The sequence below is a fragment of the Leucopleurus acutus genome, assembly GCF_964270905.1.
Source record: "Leucopleurus acutus genome assembly, chromosome: 7".
NCBI classification, from domain to species: domain Eukaryota; kingdom Metazoa; phylum Chordata; class Mammalia; order Artiodactyla; family Delphinidae; genus Leucopleurus; species Leucopleurus acutus.
Genome location: NC_139150.1, coordinates 64,037,994 through 64,057,713, shown reverse-complemented (window position 1 = coordinate 64,057,713; position 19,720 = coordinate 64,037,994). Strand labels below are relative to the sequence as shown.

At 33.8% G+C, this 19,720-nt stretch overlaps 1 protein-coding gene across 1 annotated transcript in view; it reads left to right on the top strand.

Annotated features, from left to right (window-relative positions):
* Positions 1–930: 930 nt before the first annotated feature.
* Positions 931–19,720, top strand: part of ZDHHC21 (zDHHC palmitoyltransferase 21) — a gene marked incomplete at its 5' end in the record, with an annotated part of 57,280 nt that continues 38,490 nt past the window's right edge. The window contains 4 exons of the mRNA XM_082843134.1: positions 931–1,084; positions 2,361–2,459; positions 7,633–7,744; positions 10,801–10,939. Coding sequence (XP_082699260.1) covers positions 931–1,084; positions 2,361–2,459; positions 7,633–7,744; positions 10,801–10,939 — 504 coding nt within the window. The remainder of the gene's footprint in view (positions 1,085–2,360; positions 2,460–7,632; positions 7,745–10,800; positions 10,940–19,720) is intronic.

The window sequence follows — 19,720 nt, the reverse complement described above, 5'->3', positions numbered from 1 at the left end:
CGGGATCCTCCCGGACCGGGGCACGAACCCGTGTCCCCTGCATCGGCAGGCGGACTCTCAACCACTGCGCCACCAGGGAAGTCCTAGGTCACTTTTTAAATACCATATGTAGGAGTATCTTTAAGCCTCTCATTGTGAGGCCTATTAGCATTTTGTTAACACTGAACTGAAAAAAGCCCCATTTAAGCAGGAGTCTTCTCGAATTGATAGTAATATTAGTTGGGCTTCATTCCATGAATTTAAGTATTTTTGGCAATTTGTAATTACTTCTCACTTTTTATTATAATTTTTCAAAATGATTTTTAGGCATTTTGTTGTGGTTTAAAATTAAATTAAATTGAACAAATCTTAAGTGTATGTAGCTCAGTGAGTTTTTACATATGTAGATATCTGTAAGGCAACAGGTCAACATCTAGAACATCTCTAGCTCCTCAGAGTTTCCCCCATTTCCCTTCCCAATTAATAAACACCCCTCCCACCACAAGATGAGCACTCTTTTGACTTGTATTACTATCAGTTAGTCTTATGTACAAAACCTTTTTGTAGTTTTAATCATATCTTTTGGTGAATATGTGCACTCATTTCTCTTGAATTTACACATGGAATTGCTGAGTTAAGGGCAGACTTGTGTTTAACTTCAGAAGGTAATGCCAGTTTATACTCTATGATTGCAATTCATATGAAAATTGAAATTAAATTATTTGAAGCTTATGGTGAAATTTTAATAGGCTGAAACTTCCCTTTGTTTTCCAAAGTGTTCTATTTTGTCAAAAATATACATAGAAAGAAAATTTAAGTGTCATTTTATAGTTGCCAAAAAGGTAGTTTTGTTTTATTCAAATAATTTTTCCTATATAAGTAAATTTTTCTTTTTCCCTTTCCTTAGGTTGATCTTTCCTGTGGGTTGGCAGGCAGTCATAGGACTGCAAAATGGGTCTCCGGATTCACTTTGTTGCTGACCCACATGGTTGGTGCTGCATGGGTTTGATTGTCTTTGTCTGGTTATACAACTTTGTTTTAATTCCCAAAATTGTCCTCTTTCCTCACTATGAAGAAGGACATATTCCAGGCATATTAATAATAAGTAAGTTTCTAGATCTTTATTTATTTCTTTGGATAATTAAAGCTTTTTCTCATTGTGAATGTTTTTGGAGTAAAATACCACTATAATAACCTTCCTTTTAATATTATTCAGTGCTATTAATATGAAGTTATTTACTAAATTATGGACATTTTTAAAAAGAATGGCCTTTATATATTTTGCAGGGTTAGATAAATGTGATATCTTCGTACCTAACTCTACAAAATATATAAAGACCATATTGTTTAATAAAAGACTGGCACAATAGTGCTCTTTGTGTAGGTCTGTGTGTATTTTTAATGTTTCTGTTATATACTTATTGCAAATGTGGAAGGAGTTTTAAGAATGATTATGATACACATTATTGAGAAAAAGTTTCATGATATCAAAGTTATTGATTATGATTTTGATTATGATAATACTTTGAACTTCTGGGTAATTATTTTCTCCTATAGTTTAATGGTGATGGTTTGCTTATGATTAAAAGAATAAGATTGAAGTGATATGATTTACATGTACATGGCATTTATCATTTTCATGTACATTATGTCATTTTGATCTCATAAGAGCTGTGGGAAGTATAATCTGTTTTACAAATGATAAAACTGACCAATACCATGCAGTCAGTCCTGGAGTTAGCACTTGAACTAAGTTTCCTATTACAGGTGCAGTGCCTTTATCCCCCCAACAAAATGCCTATTTCTTTTTCATCTAAAAGGTAGAATTATGATGAATGAATATATTTTCCTTTACTGTTATTTTTTCCAGTTATTCATTTTAAAACACAAAAATTTCTAGATTCTTTATTTTCAAATTAACTATCTTAAGATCTATTGAAAAGGGCAATTGAACATCACTAACCCAATGTAATTTTGAAGCTAGCCACTTAGAGTTAATGAAAAAGTTTAATTGTAGAATAGGTTTAAAAATGCTGCTTTGATTCTGTCAAATATAGTACATGTAATAATTAAAAGGGATTCATTTATACCAATATTAGTAGGGAATTTCTGTTAATAAAGAATCTGGTTTATAACAAGTTTATCAGTTATTATTATACAAAATAACTATTTAAAATTACTACATTTTAGATAATCCTCTTGGCAGTATTTTTTGATGAATGGAATGAATTAATCATCTTTCCATCTTATTTTTGAAAATTATTTATCCTGATGGTATTAATTAAAATATACATTTATCCTTTAGATATGCTTGTTGAAAAATGTTTTGAAGGGTAAATACGAATTTTATTTATTTCCTTATTTGTTTGTTTATTTCCAAGTATTCTATGGCATTGCCATATTTTGTCTGGTTGCCTTAGTGAGGGCCTCAATAACTGATCCAGGAAGACTCCCTGAGAACCCAAAGATCCCACATGGAGGTATGGTACCTTTCAGATTTATCAGTTTTACAATGCCAGAATTATCATCTTTATTAATGTATTTGACTGCCTTTAGTATATTAATTATATATGTCATGTAACGCCGCTTTCAAGTCTTTCCTCAGTTGTTTCCTTTCCAGACTTCTCAATTTAAAACCACACATCTCAGCTGACTCCTCATATCCCCCACTCTCTGGCTCTCCTTTTCAGTTTACTTGTTTATTTATTTGTCTCTCCCTCCTCCCACTCTAGATCTGTGTAACCTCTGTGAGGGTGTAGATTCTTTGTTTTGTTTTCTTCATTTGTTCAGTACTGTATCCTTAATGCCTAAATAGTCTCTGTCACTTAGTAATAGTTGCTAGGTAAATATTTGTTGAATGCTATATAATTACTGAGAAATTATATTTTTATTTAGTAAAGGAATTTTTTGATGGTGCCACTTACCTCATGATATTATTGATATAATATTGCTTAAATATTTGTAGTATTATAATACTATTGCCTGTATTTCTTCAAGTTCGAAAAATTCAGTGAAAATTTTGAAAGCCTTTTATTCTAGTGTCAATGAAGGTAATTTTTGGTCACTTTATTGCATAGTAACCATTCAGGCAACACAAAGAAATTACAAATGTATTGCTTGTTTTATTACCTGCCAGATATAGTAAACCTCCTTTACCCTCTTTCCCAAGTTTCACTTTTCCATCATTTGCTATGTAAGCTTTGAGAACTCTGTACTTTCTTCTAGAAAGAAATTTATATGTCTTTGTTATACATTATAGAACCAGAAAAATTTTTATAGTAGTTTCTGAACTTGCTGTACATTAGAACCACGTGGGGAGCTTTAAAAAATCTCAATGTCCAGATCACATCCCATATTAATTAAATCAGAATATCTGGGGGTGAGAGCCAGGTATCCGTATTTTTGAAAGATCCAAGGTGATTCTAGTGTGTCACAAAGTTTGGGAACCAATGTACTAATTCTTTCTAAACTTAGATAAACTGGCAAGTCACTTATATAGCCTCCCTTGAGTTTCTGATTGTTTTTTGAGATCCCTCATTTGGGGCTTACTTGGTGTTGCAAGTTTAACGATTAAGTGGGAATGATATGACACTGATGTTTATGTAGAAGTTTCTGAAAATTATCTTGAATATTTAGTTTTTATTAATTTATAGAAGCAGTATCACTGTCATTTAGCGGTTATTGTGTGTGTGCGCGTGCGTGTACCTGTGTTTGGTCAGGGAGGATGGCACTCTGTAATTTGTATAGAATCCCTCTTCTCTACTAGCCTAAACCAAAGGCTCTCTAAGATATTGATACATGTATTTTCTTTTTTTTTTTTTTTTTGCGGTATGCTGGCCTCTCACTGTTGTGGCCTCTCCTGTTGCGGAGCACAGGCTCCAGACACGCAGGCTCAGCAGCCATGGCTCACGGGCCTAGCCACTCCGCGGCATGTGGGATCTTCCCAGACCGGGGCACAAACCCGTGTCCCCTGCATCGGCAGGCGGACTCTCAACCACTGCGCCACCAGGGAAGCCCTGATACATGTATCTTCTACTTCAACTCTAAAACCCAATGTTATCAGAAAATCAAAGAAGCAGGCTTTTCCTAACTCAGGACTCATTTCTGATGAAATCTTTAGTTTGCTGTGGTCAAACATTCAAATGCCTACATCTGTCAGATACTGCAAATCAGTGAAAGGGGCCAGGGAGGAACTATTTTACGTTGAAAATCTCATATCTTATCTAAAGGGAGTGGCACTATTCAGCTACAGTGAAATAGTCATACAGGCCTGGTATTATTAGATACTGCAATTTTTGAAGAGAAAATATGGAATCTCAATTTTTATGAGACATTTCATGATTTTTAAAAATACTGGCAACTAATTCAAAATTTTTAAAGCATTGTTTTAAAATAAATACCGAACGGATTATACCTGTGGGTCAGATTGAATCCACCTGAAACTGCTGTGTTACCTTTAGCTTATAGACTCCAGTGATGGAGGACACCATGGCATCTTGCCAACTATTTGGATAGCTGCATTATATCTGGTCTCATTGACATTTGGCCTGTTTTTCTTCAGTGAAGAGTTCCCATTTGCCCAACCAAAAAAACATGCATTCATTTATCACATTTTAATGTTTCGAAAGTCTCTTGGTATTGTTACAGAGCTACACTGGCAACCGATTCTGTCAGAAAACCTCTGTTAAAACCCAACCCTTGTATTGATTTTTGTAGTTTCAAGTTATATTTTTCTCCCCAAAACATTACTTTGTGATTTGAGATATAGTAATTGAGAAAAGGCCCCCTAATATGTGAGTCTTTTAAAAGACTCAAATAGAAGGTGATTCCTTCCTTTTTGAGGGATAAACCAAACCAAATCTTGCTTTATAGTCATTCATGCATTTACAGCATTAATAAGGTTCCCTGTTAAACAATGAGATGCTGTTTACCTTACATTAAAGAGCATCTATCATTTATAGAGTTTGCCTTTTTTCTTTTATTTGTTTTATGTTTTGATTTTTCTTTCCTTTAAAAAATGTATCTGTTAATTTTTTATCTTCTATAGCTACCATAAATTAGGAGTTGGATTCTGTCTCCCATAGGCTTTTATTTTGTTAGATGGGTAGTACAAAAGTCTTGTAGGTGACCATCAGACACCAGAATGTATCAGTCACCAAGATCCTATTTGGACATGAATAAACCCTGAAGAAAAAAGGGAGAAGACTAAGAAATGGTTTATAGATACATAGGGTGGTAGGTTAAGATGGATGGCTTTTTTTCTTGCTCTGCAAAGCAAAAACATAGATGATACTTTAATTTCTGGATTTTAAAAATAGTGATTTTTTTTCTTTTCTAAAAACATAAATGTGTGTGTGTACTTGTGTGTGAAAATGTGCATTTTCATTTGTATTTTTCATTTTAGATTCTTACATCTTAAATTGAGTCTTAAATGGCTCAAACCCTTTCTTTGAACAAATTTATGTACCAGACCATAGGTCAGCACATTCTTCTGTACTGTTAAGGGCCAGATAACAAATATTTTTAGCTTTATGGACCATATGGTCTCTGTCACAAGTCCTCAGCTCTGTCATTGTAACCCAAAAGCAGCCATAGAAATATGTAAATGAACGGGCATAGATAGCTGTGTTCAAATAAAACTTTATTTATAGACATTGAAATTTAAATTCCAAGATTTTTATATGCCACAAATTATTATTGTTATGATCATTATAATTTTCAATCATTTAAATTTGTAAAAAACATTCTTACCTCATGGGTCACACAAAAACAGGTGGTGGCCTGGATTTCCCTGTGGACTGTAGTTTGCCAACCATAGTCTACACTACAGAATGAATTACAGTCTTTCTCTGACTCTAGCCAAACGCTCTTTCCTGAGGATACAACATTTTAAGTATGAAATAAATAATTTATTCTTTGCAGTATTATGTGCTGAAATTGCCAATAGCGAATACCCCATATTTATTTTTTAAGGGGCTGGTTTAAGAACATAAAGTTTTCATGTTGTCTTTTAATGAAAATTGGCTCATCAAAGAGAGTCTCCTTCCTGACCATATTCCTTGTAGTATGTGAATTCAAAGTTTTAACATTGGGATATTTGGGAACATCTAACATCCACTAACATCTAGGGGAAAAAAAAAAGTGACATGCTTGTGACCTTGTATTATGCTACGAATGAAATATTTCTGTTTCACTAACAGTTAAATTATCATAGTTCAATTGTACCTAAATTAAGCTTTAATATTGTTGCTCTCTCATGTAATATGTTTTCATTAAAATAAGAATTGTAAGTAAGAAACGGAAGACAATTTTATTTTAAAGTGAAATATTTTAAATGTAAAAGATAATTTCTCAACTTTCATATTATTGGAATGAACAGTTGATTTGATATAGCTTTTATTCATACTTTATTGATTTCTTCAGAGACATTGGTAGCAGAATGTTTTTCCAACACTTTACTATAAAATTCCAGTATCTTGATTTTACTTCTGGCCATTAAACTAGAAATAATGGAATTAAAATAGGGTATCTTTTTAGAAAATTGAAAACTACCCACAATTCTATTACTTATATTTAGAATCTTTCATTAAAAAAATTTTTAAACTTTTCATGCTTTAGCAGGGATTTAGTTACTACCTACTGTGTGCTGGGTCACATTTTGCATATACTAATACTCACTCTGAGTATTGGAGTTAGGTTAATTTTACTATGCCCATACTTTTAGTGAGGTTAGGATATAGTTTTCCATAAGTGATATAAAGTTTAAAAATTTTTATAAAAGTAAAATTCCATTTCAAGAAATATTAAAATGATATGTTCTATATAACAATTGTCTTATCTTGGTAGATGACTGTCCCATAGAGTTTTTATGGATCTAATTAGAGCAGTTCTTAATGAAAACAAATGACTTTTCCCTTTATTCCTGTAAACTTCATGTTTTTAAGCACAAAGCTTAATTGTGTGCTCTTTCACAACAGACTAGAGGAAACTGCTATTTGGTGGTAGGATAGAATTTTGTAAAGGACTCCTTTATTTCCATTAAATAGTAATCTTCTTGTAATCTTCTTCACCTCTGAAACTATTCTAGTACCTCTTAAACCCATCTGAAATCTTTTTCCAACCCTCTCTCATAAACATTCCCAAATGAGTCCATTAATATTTTAAAAACTGGTTTCGTGTGGGGAGTTTGGAAGGATGCCATCTCTGTTTTTCTTACAATATCGTAACGATTGATTTTGACTTATTAATCTATGAAACCAATACTCAGCATTATTTCTTCTTTAGAGCCTTTAGATAATAAATTTCTAGAAATTAATTTGTTTAAATATAATTCTGTTTTAATGTAATAATTTGGTTGTACTTCGGGGTTTTGTCATTAAATTTTACTTACAGCAATATGCTTAAACTCAAATATGTTGTTTTCTATCTCTTAGTTTAACTATTAATAGTGTCTTATTTTTATAGTGTTTAAAATTAGAAACGTACAAAATAAAACATGCATAGAATAGAGCAGCAACATTTTTGGCAGACATTTTCACTGGACACTTAGACATATATATCGAAGAATTCCTATAAACTCTTCTAAACACTTGTTGCTAAATTTCAACATTATTCATGTGCCTTTATTAAATGGATTTTAATTTCCTCCTCTAGAAAGGGAGTTCTGGGAATTGTGTAACAAGTGTAATTTGATGAGACCAAAGCGTTCCCATCACTGCAGCCGCTGCGGCCACTGTGTTAGGAGAATGGATCATCACTGTCCATGGTAAGAAATGAGTAATTCACTTTTTGGAAAAAAAGGTAGTAAAAAATAAATCTTAGTACTTAGCAGATTTAAACAAAGGTTATATTAGAGTTACACAGTTTAAGAAAACCTTTTTAATGAAGATCCCTTTATTTGATCATATGGTTCTGTCAACTCCCAAAGTCATTTTTTCCAGAGATCCTATATTTTCTCACAAGGAGATATTTGAGCAGAAAACTAAGAATTAACATGCACCCAAATATACAAAAGAACTAAGGTGGTTTTATTAAATGAGGCAATGTATGTAAAGCATTCAGTGTAGTATCTGACATAGAAAATACTTAAATATAAATATAGTAGCTGTTATTGTTTCTAACTGTAATAAACCGTATACATCTCATTGTTTGTATTTCCCTTCCAGTTTGTTTAATTAAAGAGTAACACATTTCAGATACCCTTATACCTCATTTCACCCACTTTCAGCCTTTTTCAGTGCTATGAATTGGTAATAGGTATTAACATTACATGCTGGCTGGATGTGTAAAAAGTGGTAGTTAGCTGATTCTGCTGAACTGCCAACATTTTTGGTCAATAGGGGGCTCTCTTGTAATATTTAAAGAAAATGTTCAGTTGAGAAATAGAATTTTTGAAAACAAATGCTGTGAGAGTTCTTCATTGTATCTCATTTCAAAGCTGTCACAAAAATCTGTGAAAAAGATATTGTATTTAATTCTGCTTTCCTAGCATGGGATCTCTGTATAAATATTTAAACTGGTATGGTGTAGCACTTTATAAATATATCTATATACATATATATTTATGTTTGTACACACATACATGCATATATGCAAAGTTAGCTACATAATAATCTTCTTAAATTTATAATTGCATTTATCTAAGTTTGACTCAGGGTAGAGTTTAGCTTTGCCTAGTAATGCTAATCAATTTAGAGTTTCCCTTGTTTTTGATAACACAGGTTATTATTAGCAAGCTTTTAGTAAGAATTTGGTTTTCACTATAAACTGATTGTTTAAATACAAGGTAATTTCCTGAGATTAAGAAAAAGTAAAAGCAATTTGTTACTATGTAAAAAAGTTGAAAATTCCATCAACAGGATAGTTTAGTATATAACATACAGTTGGTGTTGAAAAAATGTGCCTTGACTTTAAACAGATCAATTCTCAAGTGATTTTACAAACCTCAGTGTTCTGTTTACAGTTGCAATAGTAGTAGATTTTTTAAAGCTATATAAAACATGTATTCAGGTAAGGGATAATCACACTTAAAAACTCAATTTTATACACTTTTTAGAGTACTATTTCTGATTAAGAGTATAATAAATGTTCAGGATAGTTGGTTGGATATTGATACCTCCTTTTAAGTGAATGCAATAGCTTAAGCTTAAAAAATAATCAGCTAGGAACTGTTTTGGTACTATATAGATGAGTGATTTTATTTATTGATTTATTTTCAAGGAATAAAGATTGACTTGGTGACAAAATAAAGTGCTGTTTAACCAAAATTCTAAGATTGGGGTGAGCTCTCTGTTCCTAGGCCTTGCGCTTCCATAGTTTTAGTCACCTTCTCAGAACCCTGGTGGGAAGAAGAGTGAAAGTACAAAGAGCTGGAGCATAGGAAGGGAGAGTAGACCAGGGGGCCTGCGTAGATTTAGGGATTTATGTGATTGAATTCCCTAATAGAGCAGTGCTGAGATATTCAGAGAGTGAGGGAAATGTACAGTATAACTAGAAGCAAGGAGAATTTTTGATTTTTTTCAGAAACTGCATTATCTTAGCTGCTTAACAGCTTTGGATTTGGAGGTCAGTTCTCTGATGACCTCAAGGTTTACTCTATTTTTGGCTCTAATCACTCCTTCCAAGGAACTTGCTATCAAAAGAACTCTTACATGTAGATTATCTTAGTGTTTCTTAAAGTTCTGCGCTTAAGAAGAACGCCATGATCATAGCAGTTATTTCTCAAATTTTGGGGGGACAGAAAGGAATGGGGCAAGTATAAGTCCTCTTTCAAGCAACAGCTATTGAAGAGTATTTTTGAGTGCATACAGAAGCACCCTCCTCTGGTAGCCCTGCCTGCAGATAACAAGACACAGGAAGTTTTCTTGTTTACAAAGCATGCACTCTTTAGTCTAAGAAATGCCTCTTCCAGGTTTTCGGTTCAGTTATATATCTGATTTTAAAAAACAGTTAGCACACATTTAAAACAACAATTTAAGTTAGGAATTTGACCCTATTTATTTATTTTTTCAAACAGTGGCAGTGTAATGCTATATTGAAATGAAAACATTTGTGAAAGGTAATTTGTAGTTTTGAACTAGGGTTTTCTGCTGGAATTGTAAAATATTTTGAAAATTTAGGTACAGTAAATAACCTGGGAACAATAAAATGGTCAGCTTGCATTAATCTTGAATATTTTGGGATTATGACATTAATCCTTTTTCCTAGTTGTGGTTCACTGTTGTTTTGGTGGAAATGTAGCTCTAAGAATTTATAAATACTTTTGGATATGTGTTTATTTTCAGGAACCAAGGTTAGATTTTAAAAGTAAGAAAAATTGTGAATGCTTAGCAGTATCTCAGAGTGGCAGGTTTAAGTTATTTTACTTCACATCATTCAAATTGGTCTGCACAGCTAGAATGCTGCGGTGGAAGAGCAGTATACAGAAGAGGGTTCTTGTTCTCTTGACCACTGTCTCTCCTAACTGTACATCCTCTGGCAATTGTCCTAACTCCTTTGTTCCTTTTTTGTATCAGTGAAGCAAGGAGGCTGCCATCTGTTCTTCCCTGCCTCACTGGGTTGTTGTTGAGTTGAAGGGGAATCATATACAGGACTTCTTTAAAAAGTAGAATGTGCTTTACAAATGTGAAGTGGCATATTTGTGTCATATCTTATGTACTCTTTGCTTTTAGGTTTGAGTGACTTTAGCTTATCTCTGTGAAGTAAAGCACATATGAAGTTTGTGCTTTATGTGAAGTTTGTGTGTGTTTGCGTCTTAGTTTTATCGTCCTAAAATTAACATTAAAGTTTGAAATAATTTTTCTTTTTCCTTTTTTTCTTCAGGATTAACAATTGTGTTGGTGAAGATAATCACTGGCTTTTTCTGCAGTTGTGTTTCTACACTGAACTTCTTACTTGCTACGCACTGATGTTTTCTTTCTGCCACTATTATTACTTTCTTCCACTAAAAAAGCATAACTTGGTAAGAAATGTTTATATCAACTAATGTTAGAGCAACTATATTATACAGTTATTAACATGTGGTGCTTTTAAGTGCAGAAAACTGAAAACAAAACAACAAACATAAACCCTCAAATTGGTGCATTTTAAAATATGTTGGAATTGAGAAAGTGGACCCTGTTCTGATATTGCCTTTTAACCACATCTATTTATGATTATTTATTAGTGTTGAGTTCTTTAAAAAGTGACATATTAGATCTCTTAATAATATATTGGTTTAAAAATATCTACAGTAATGAAAAACAAAGTGAAAATGTTAGCTTCTTGTTTCTTCTCAGGAATAAAAATAGACTTGTTTAATTCTTAAAGGTTCTCAAAGGAACATTAAGTTCTTGAGAGAAAGGACAAGACGAATTTGCAGGATGCCCTAAAAAGTTATTACATACACCGTTTGAGGCATTGCTTTTTCCATTTTGTAGAGGAACTACAATAGATGTTAACAAGATTTGCCCAGAATGGTGGTGTTAGTGGTGGTGGTGGTAATAGCATCACCTAGGAGTGTTAAGGCTTGACTGTATATCAACACTATGCTATGGGCGTGTGATTTTAATTCTCACGTTAATGCTCACTACAGCCACATGAGGTGGGTATGATTTTCCCCCATTTTATAGATGGAAACAGACTAATAGAGGTTGAATAAATAGTTACTGAAGATGCAAAGCTAGGGAAGTGATTAAACTGGTTTTAGTTGTAGAGCTGGGATTTGAACCTGATTTTGTGTTTTCTGAATCATATCTTGTGTGCTTTGTGTGTAGAACTGGTATTTGAGCCTGATCCTATGTGTCATTTGGACTTAGATTGTGTTTTTAAAATGCCCTCTGTGTGTGTGTGTGTGTGTGTGTGTGTGTGTGTGTTTTGTGTGTGGGAGAGACAGACAGAGTATGAGCAAGGGTGCGTGTGAGAAACCGGTAGGGAAGAGAGAGGGAAGAAGGAATAGATTCCCTGATGGAGAAGGGTGTTTTCTTTCCTATTTATATCATTTTATACCGTTTAAATCTTTTTTTATTAAAAATAACAAGTTCGGTGGTGGTACATACAATTAAATTTTGTAATAAGAGAGCAATTGAGAGAAGGTTTTTAAGTTCTGCGTATTTAGATCTTTTTTATACACATGGTCATTTTGTTTAAAAGAAGATATTTACTGTTGTTGCTTAGTTGCATATATTAGTGGGGCCTTGTGGTAATTCTCCTTATTAAATACAGAGTGAGCAATTAAAAACTAATAACTGAAAAAAGTTCAAAAGGGAGAACTGTAAATATAGGTGTTTGACATCATCACACTGAGACTTTAGTGCATGCTAGTACTGTGGTTTTAGAAACATTTTATTTATAGATGAATTTCTTTTTTAATGCTTTCTCATATTTTAATTTTACTTTCTAATAAGACCAGGTACAAAAGAATGGTCACCCAAAACATCCAGATCAAAAGCTCTAATGCAATAGCAGCTAATACTTAGGGAGTCGTTTAGGGTCGGTAAGGTACTTTTTCTGCACATGTTATTTCTTTTAATTCCCACAACAACTGTGTGAGGTGACCTAGCCATGAGTGTGACTTTAAAGCCAAACTCCTTGGGTTTGAATCTCAATTATAGGTTAATTTCTGATATAATTGGTATTGTAGTTAAAATATGTAAAAGATTATACATATTCTCCCAAGAGTAACCTGTTTCAAGTAGATTGAGCCTAATAAGAAAAGCATTAAAATAAAAATTTACCAGTAAGATTAAGGTCAGAATGTTTTAAAAACTGAGAGAGAGGTAAAATTTAGTGGTATTAATGAAAAGCTACTCGAGCTTCTCTAGGAGGGAATGCATTGTAGAATAGTGAAGGGATTGGCAAACGATGGGCGTTGGGATAAGTTTGAACCTCTGCCTGTTTTTTTTTTTTTTTGTCTTCTTTTTCCTCTGCCTGTTTTTGTTAATAAAGTTTTACTTGAAACACAGCTGCTCTCATCTATTTACATATGTTTATGATTGCTTTTGTGCTACAACAGCAGAGTTGAATAGTTGTGAGAGAGGCATATGGCCTAAAAGCCTAAAATATTAAGTATCTGGCTCCTTTATTTTTTTAATTAATTTATTTTTGGCTGCATTGGGTCTTTGTTGCTGTGCGTGGGCTTTCTCTAGTTGCAGCGAGCAGGGGCTACTCTTTGTTATGGTGCGCGGGCTTCTCATTGCGGTGGCTTCTCTCATTGTTCCAGGCACGCAGGCTTCAGTAGTTGTGGCAAGAGGGCTCAGTAGTTGTGGCTCGCGGGCTCTAGAGCGCAGGTTCAGTAGTTGTGGCACACAGGCTCATTTGCTCTGTGGCATATGGGTTCTTCCTGGATTGGGGCTCAAACCCGTGTCCCCTGCATTGGCAGTTGGATTCTTAACCACTGTGCCACCAGGGAAGTCCAGATTAATCCTTGTATTATACCTTTTAATCTGTAGTAATTATTCTTGCCTTACAGTGTTTTTCTTTGTTATTAATTTAGCTATATCAGCTTTGTTTTGGTTAGTATTTTCATGGTATGTCTTTTTCTATCTTTTTACTTTCAACCTTTATCAGTTATGTCTTGTCAGTGTGCCTTGTAGATACCAAATATTTCTTTTTTTTTAAGTTTAGTTTGATAATCTTTGTCTTCTAATTGGAATAGTCCATTTTTATTTACTGTGACTGATATTAATCCTATCAGCTTACTATGTATTTTCTACTTGACCCATCTGTTCTTTGTTTCCATTTTTCTCCTTTTCTTACCTGCTTGGAAATTTTCAACTTAAAAAGATTTCCAATTTATCCCTTCTGATGGTGTTTCTCCTTTTACTCTTTTTAAAGTGGTTTTCCCAGAGATCAAAACATTCTTCCTTGGTTTTCTGAAGTTTAATATAAGTTGGTACTTTAAACATTGCTGTGATAGTAAATGTAGTGGCCTTAGAACCCCTCCTATCATCATTTTTGGTATTCTGGGCGCATAAAGTAGATGTTGAACTAAAACTCATGACAACAAGAAGTAATTATTGTCGTTTATATATTATGTGTTATAATACATATGTTATATGAAGTCACTATTTGTTTAGAGTTACCCACATATTGATGCTTTTTCTAGTCCTTCATGTCTTCGTAAGTTTCTGAGTTTCTTTCTGGGAGTATTTTTTTTCTGCCTCTTGGTGGAAGTGTACTGGAACAGATTCTCCCAGTTTTGGTTCACCTGAAAATGTCTTTATTTCTCTTTCATTTTTGAAGGATTTATTTGCTTGGCATAGAATCATACGTTTGGAGTTATTTTCAGGTTTTAAAAGATGTTATTTCCTTGTCTTCTGGTTTCCATCATTTCTGTTGTAAAGTCAGTTGTTAGTTTTATTGTTCCTCCACTGAAGTAATGTATCTTTTCTCTGACTGCTTTTATGATTTAGTTATTTATATTATTTCAGCTTTGCTGAGGCATAATTATATAATTAACATATAAATTTATAAGATACTTAAATTGTGTATTATGATAATTTGATATATGTATAACTTTGAAAGGATTTCCCCATCTAGTTAATTAACACATCCAACACTTCACATATTAATCTTTCTTTTTATGAGAACATTTAAGTTCTTCTCTCTTAGCGAATTTCAGTTGTACAGTATGGTGATAAAACAGTGGTCATCATGTTCTACATTAGATCTTTACCTTGTTCATCTTACAGCTAAAATTTGCACCTTTTTACCAACCTCTCCCTATTTCCCACAACCCCAGCCCCTGGCAACTACTTGTCTACTCTCAGTTTCTATGAGTTGAACTTTTTTTTTCTTAATTCCACAGATATGTGATACCGTTTGGCTTATTTCACGTAGTATAAGGGCATCAAGGTTCATCCATGTTATCACAGATAGCAGGATTTCCTCCTTTCTCATGGCTGAATAATATTCCACTGTGTATATATACATCTTTTTTATCCATTCATCTATTGATGGACACTTAAGTTGCTTCCATATCTTGGCTATTGTGAATAATGCTGCAGTGAACATGGGAGTGCTGATATCTCTTTGATATCCTGTTTTCATTTCCTTTGGATATATACCTAGAGGTAAAATTGCTGGATCATATGGTAGTTCTATTTTTAATTTTTTGAGGGGTCTCCATTACTGCTTTCCATAGTGGCTACACCAATTTCTATTCCCACCAACAGTGCAAAAGGATTTCTTTTTCTCCACATCCTTGCCAACACTTACCTTTTATCTTTCTGGTGATAGCCATTCTAATCTAACAGGTGTGAGGTGATATCCCATTGTGGTCTTGATTTGCAGTTCCCTGATGATTAGTGATGTTGAGTACCTTTTCACATACCCATTGGCCATCAATATATCTTCTTTGGAAAAATGTCTGTTCAGGTCCTCTGCCCATTTTTTAATCAATTATTATTATTATTTTTTGCTGTTGGGTTGTATGGTTTCTTTATATATTTTGGATATTAACCCTGTATCAGAGATATGATTTGCAAATATTTTTTCGCATTACATAGGTTGCCTTTTCATTTTGTTGGTGGTTTCCTATGCTTCGCGAAGGTTTTTAGTTTGATTTAGTCCCACTAGTTTCTTTTGCTTTGGTCACTTTGCTTTTGGTGTCAAATCCAAAAAAACATTGCCAAGACCAGCGTCAAGGAGCTTACCCAATATGCTTTCTTCCACCATTTTTATGGGTTTAGGTTTTATGTTCAAACCTTTGATTCATTTTGAGTGGTTTTTGTGTATGATGTAAGATAGGGGTCCAGTTTCATTCTTCTGCTTGCGACTGTCCAGTTTTCCCAGGACCATTTACTGAAGGGACTGTCTTTTCCCCATTGACTCTTCTTGGCTCCTTTGTCGTAAACTAATTGACCATATAAGAGTGGGTTTTTTTCTGGGCTGTCTATTCTGTTCCATTGATATAAGTGCCTTTTATGTCAGTATCATACTATTTTGATTACTATAGCTAGGCAGTATATTTTGAAATCAAGACATGAGATGCCTCCAGCTTGGTTCTTCTTTCTTAAGATTGCTTTGTTTATTTGAGATCTTCTGTGGGTCCATTACAAATTTTAGGATTGTTCTATTTTTGTGAAAAAAATGCAGTCAAATTGTGATAGGGGTTGCATTGAATCTGTAGATTGCTTGAGTAGTATGTCCATTTTAAGAATATTTAATTTTTCCAATCTATGAGCGTGGAAGAGCTTTCCATTTATTGGTGTTGTCTTCAGTTTCTTTCATCAGTGTCTTCACTGTACAGATCTTTCACCTTGTTGGTTAAATTTATTCCTAGGTATTTTATTCTTTTTGATACAATTGTAAATGGGATTGTTTTCTTAATAACTTCCTGATAGTATATGGAAATGCAACTGATATTTGTATATTAATTTTGTATCCTGCAACTTTATGAATTTGTTTATTAGTTCTAACAGTTTTTTGGTCGAGTCTTTAGGTTTTCTATATGTAATACCATGTTATCTGTAAATAATGTCAGTTTTACTTCTTCCTTTCTAAATGGATGTCTTTTGTTTCTTTTGCTTGCCTAATTGTTCTGATATCCAGTGTTGAATATTGGTGATAAGAGTAGGCATCTTTGTCTCATTCCTCATCTTAGAGGAAAAGCTGTCAGCTTTTCACTGAGTCTGATGTTTCTGTGGGTTTGTCATATATGGCCTTTATTATGTTGAAGTATGTTTCCTCCTACACCCAGTTTGTTGAGAGTTTTTATCATGAATGGATGTTGAATTTTGTCAAGGGCTTTTCTATGTCTTTTGAGATGATCATATGATATTTATCATTCAGTTTGTTAATGTGGTATATCACACTGATTGATTTGCAGATTTTGAAGTATCTTTGCATCTCTGGAATTAAATCCCACTTGATCATGATGTATGATCCTTTTAATGTATTGTTGAATTTGGTTTGCTAATATTTTGTTGAGGATTTTCACATCTTTTTTCATCAGAGATATGGTTTTCTTTTCTTTTAGTGTTGTTGTCTGGCTTTTGTATCAGGTTAATGCTGGCCTTGTACAAAATTTTGGAAGTGTTCCTTCCTCTTCAATTTTTTTTGAAAAGTTTGAGAAGGATTAGTGTTAATTCTTTAAATGTTTGGTTGAATTCATCCATGAAGCCATTTGGTCCTGGACTTTTCACTTTTGGGGGTTTTGATTACTGATTCAATCTTCTTACTAGTAATTGGTCTGTTCAGAGTTTCTGTTTCTTCATGATTCATTGTTGGTAGGTTGTTTGTTTCTAGGAATTTATCAATTTCTTCTAGGTTGTCCAATTTCTTGGTATATAATTTTTCATAGTAGTCTCTTATGATCCTTTGTATTTGTGCAGTATCAGTTGCAATGTCTCCTCTTTCATTTCTGATTTTATTTATTTGAGTTCTCTCTTTTTTTTTAGTGAGTCTAGTGTATTTCGTTTATCATTTCAAAAAACCAGGTTTTAGTTTCCTTGATCTTTTCTATTGTCTTTTTAGTCTCTATTTCACTTACTTGTACTCTAATCTTTGTTTTTTCCTTCTTTCTACTTTTGGCTTATTTTGTTCCTCCTTTTCTAGATCCTTGAGACATAAAGTTAGTTTGAGATCTTTCTTTTTTCTTTTTATTTCTTTTTTACATCTTTATTGGAGTATAATTGCTTTACAATGGTGTGTTAGTTTCTGCTTTATAACAAAGTGAATCAGTTATACATATACATATGTTCCCATATCTCTTCCCTCTTGCGTCTCGCTCCCTCCCACCCTCCCTATCCCACCCCTCTAGGTGGTCACAAAGCACCGAGCTGGTCTCCCTGTGCTATGCGGCTGCTTCGTACTAGCTATCTGTTTTACGTTTGGTAGTGTATATATGTCCATGCCTCTCTCTTGCTTTGTCCCAGCTTACCCTTACCCCTCCCTATATCCTCAAGTCCATTCTCTAGTAGGTCTGTGTCTTTATTCCTGTTTTACCCTTAGGTTCTTCATGACATTTTTTTTCTTAAATTCCATATATATGTGTTAGCATACGGTATTTGTCTTCCTCTTTCTGACTTACTTCACTCTGTATGACAGACTCTAGGACCATCCACCTCATTACAAATAGCTCAATTTCATTTCTTTTTATGGCTGAGTAATATTCCATTGTATATATGTGCCACATCTTCTTTATCCTTTCATCTGATGATGGACACTTAGGTTGTTTCCATCTCCAGGCTATTGTAAATAGAGCTGCAATGAACATTTTGGTACATGACTCTTTTTATTTTATTTTATTTATTTATTTTTTAACATCTTTATTGGGGTATAATTGCTTTACAATGGTGTGTTAGTTTCTGCTTTATAACAAAGTGAATCAGTTTTACATATACATATGTTCCCATATCTCTTCCCTCTTGCGTCTACCTTACATTTGTTAGTGTGTATATGTCCATGACTCTCTCTCGCCCTGTCACAGCTAACCCTTCCCCCTCCCCATATCCTCAAGTCCGTTCTCCAGTAGGTCTGTGTCTTTATTCCTGTCTTACCCCTAGGTTCTTCATGACATTTTTTTCTCTTCTTAAATTCCATATATATGTGTTAGCATACGGTATTTGTCTTTTTCTTTCTGACTTACTTCACTCTGTATGACAGACTCTAGGTCTATCCACCTCATTACAAATAGCTCAATTTCGTTTATTTTTATGGCTGAGTAATATTCCATTGTATATATGTGCCACATCTTCTTTATCCATTCATCCGATGATGGGCACTTAGGTTGTTTCCATCTCTGGGCTATTGTAAATAGAGCTGCAATGAACATTTTGGTACATGACTTTTTGAATTTTGGTTTTCTCAGGGTATATGCCCAGTAGTGGGATTGCTGGGTCATATGGTAGTTCTATTTGTAGTTTTTTAAGGAACCTCCATACTGTTCTCCATAGTAGCTGAACCAATTCACATTCCCACCAGCAGTGCAAGAGGGTTCCCTTTTCTCCACACCCTCTCCAGCATTTATTGTTTCTGGATTTTTTGATGATGGCCATTCTGACTGGTGTGAGATGATATCTCATTGTAGTTTTGATTTGCATTTCTCTAATGATTAATGATGTTGAGCATTCTTTCATGTGTTTGTTGGCACTCTGTATATCTTCTTTGGAGAAATGTCTATTAGGTCTTCTGCCCATTTTTGGATTGGGTTGTTTGTTTTTTTGTTATTGAGCTGCATGAGCTGCTTATAAATTTTGGAGATTAATCCTTTGTCAGTTGCTTCCTTTGCAAATATTTTCTCCCATTCTGAGGGTTGTCTTTTGGTCTTGTTTATGGTTTCCTTGGCTGTGCAAAAGCTTTGAAGTTTCATTAGGTCCCATTTGTTTATTTTTGTTTTTATTTCCATTTCTCTAGGAGGTGGGTCAAAAAGGATCTTGCTGTGATTTATGTCATAGGTTGTTCTGCCTATGTTTTCCTCTAAGAGTTTGATAGTTTCTGGCCTTACATTTAGGTCTTTAATCCATTTTGAGCTTTTTTTTGTGTATGGTGTTAGGGGGTGATCTAATCTCATACTTTTACATGTACCTGTCCAGTTTTCCCAGCACCACTTATTGAAGAGGCTGTCCTTTCTCCACTGTACATTCCTGCCTCCTTTATCAAAGATAAGGTGACCATATGTGTGTGGGTTTATCTCTGGGCTTTCTATCCTGTTCCGTTGATCTATATTTCTGTTTTTGTGCCAGTACCATACTGTCTTGATTACTGTAGCTTTGTAGTATAGTCTGAAGTCAGGGAGCCTGATTGCTCCAGCTCCATTTTT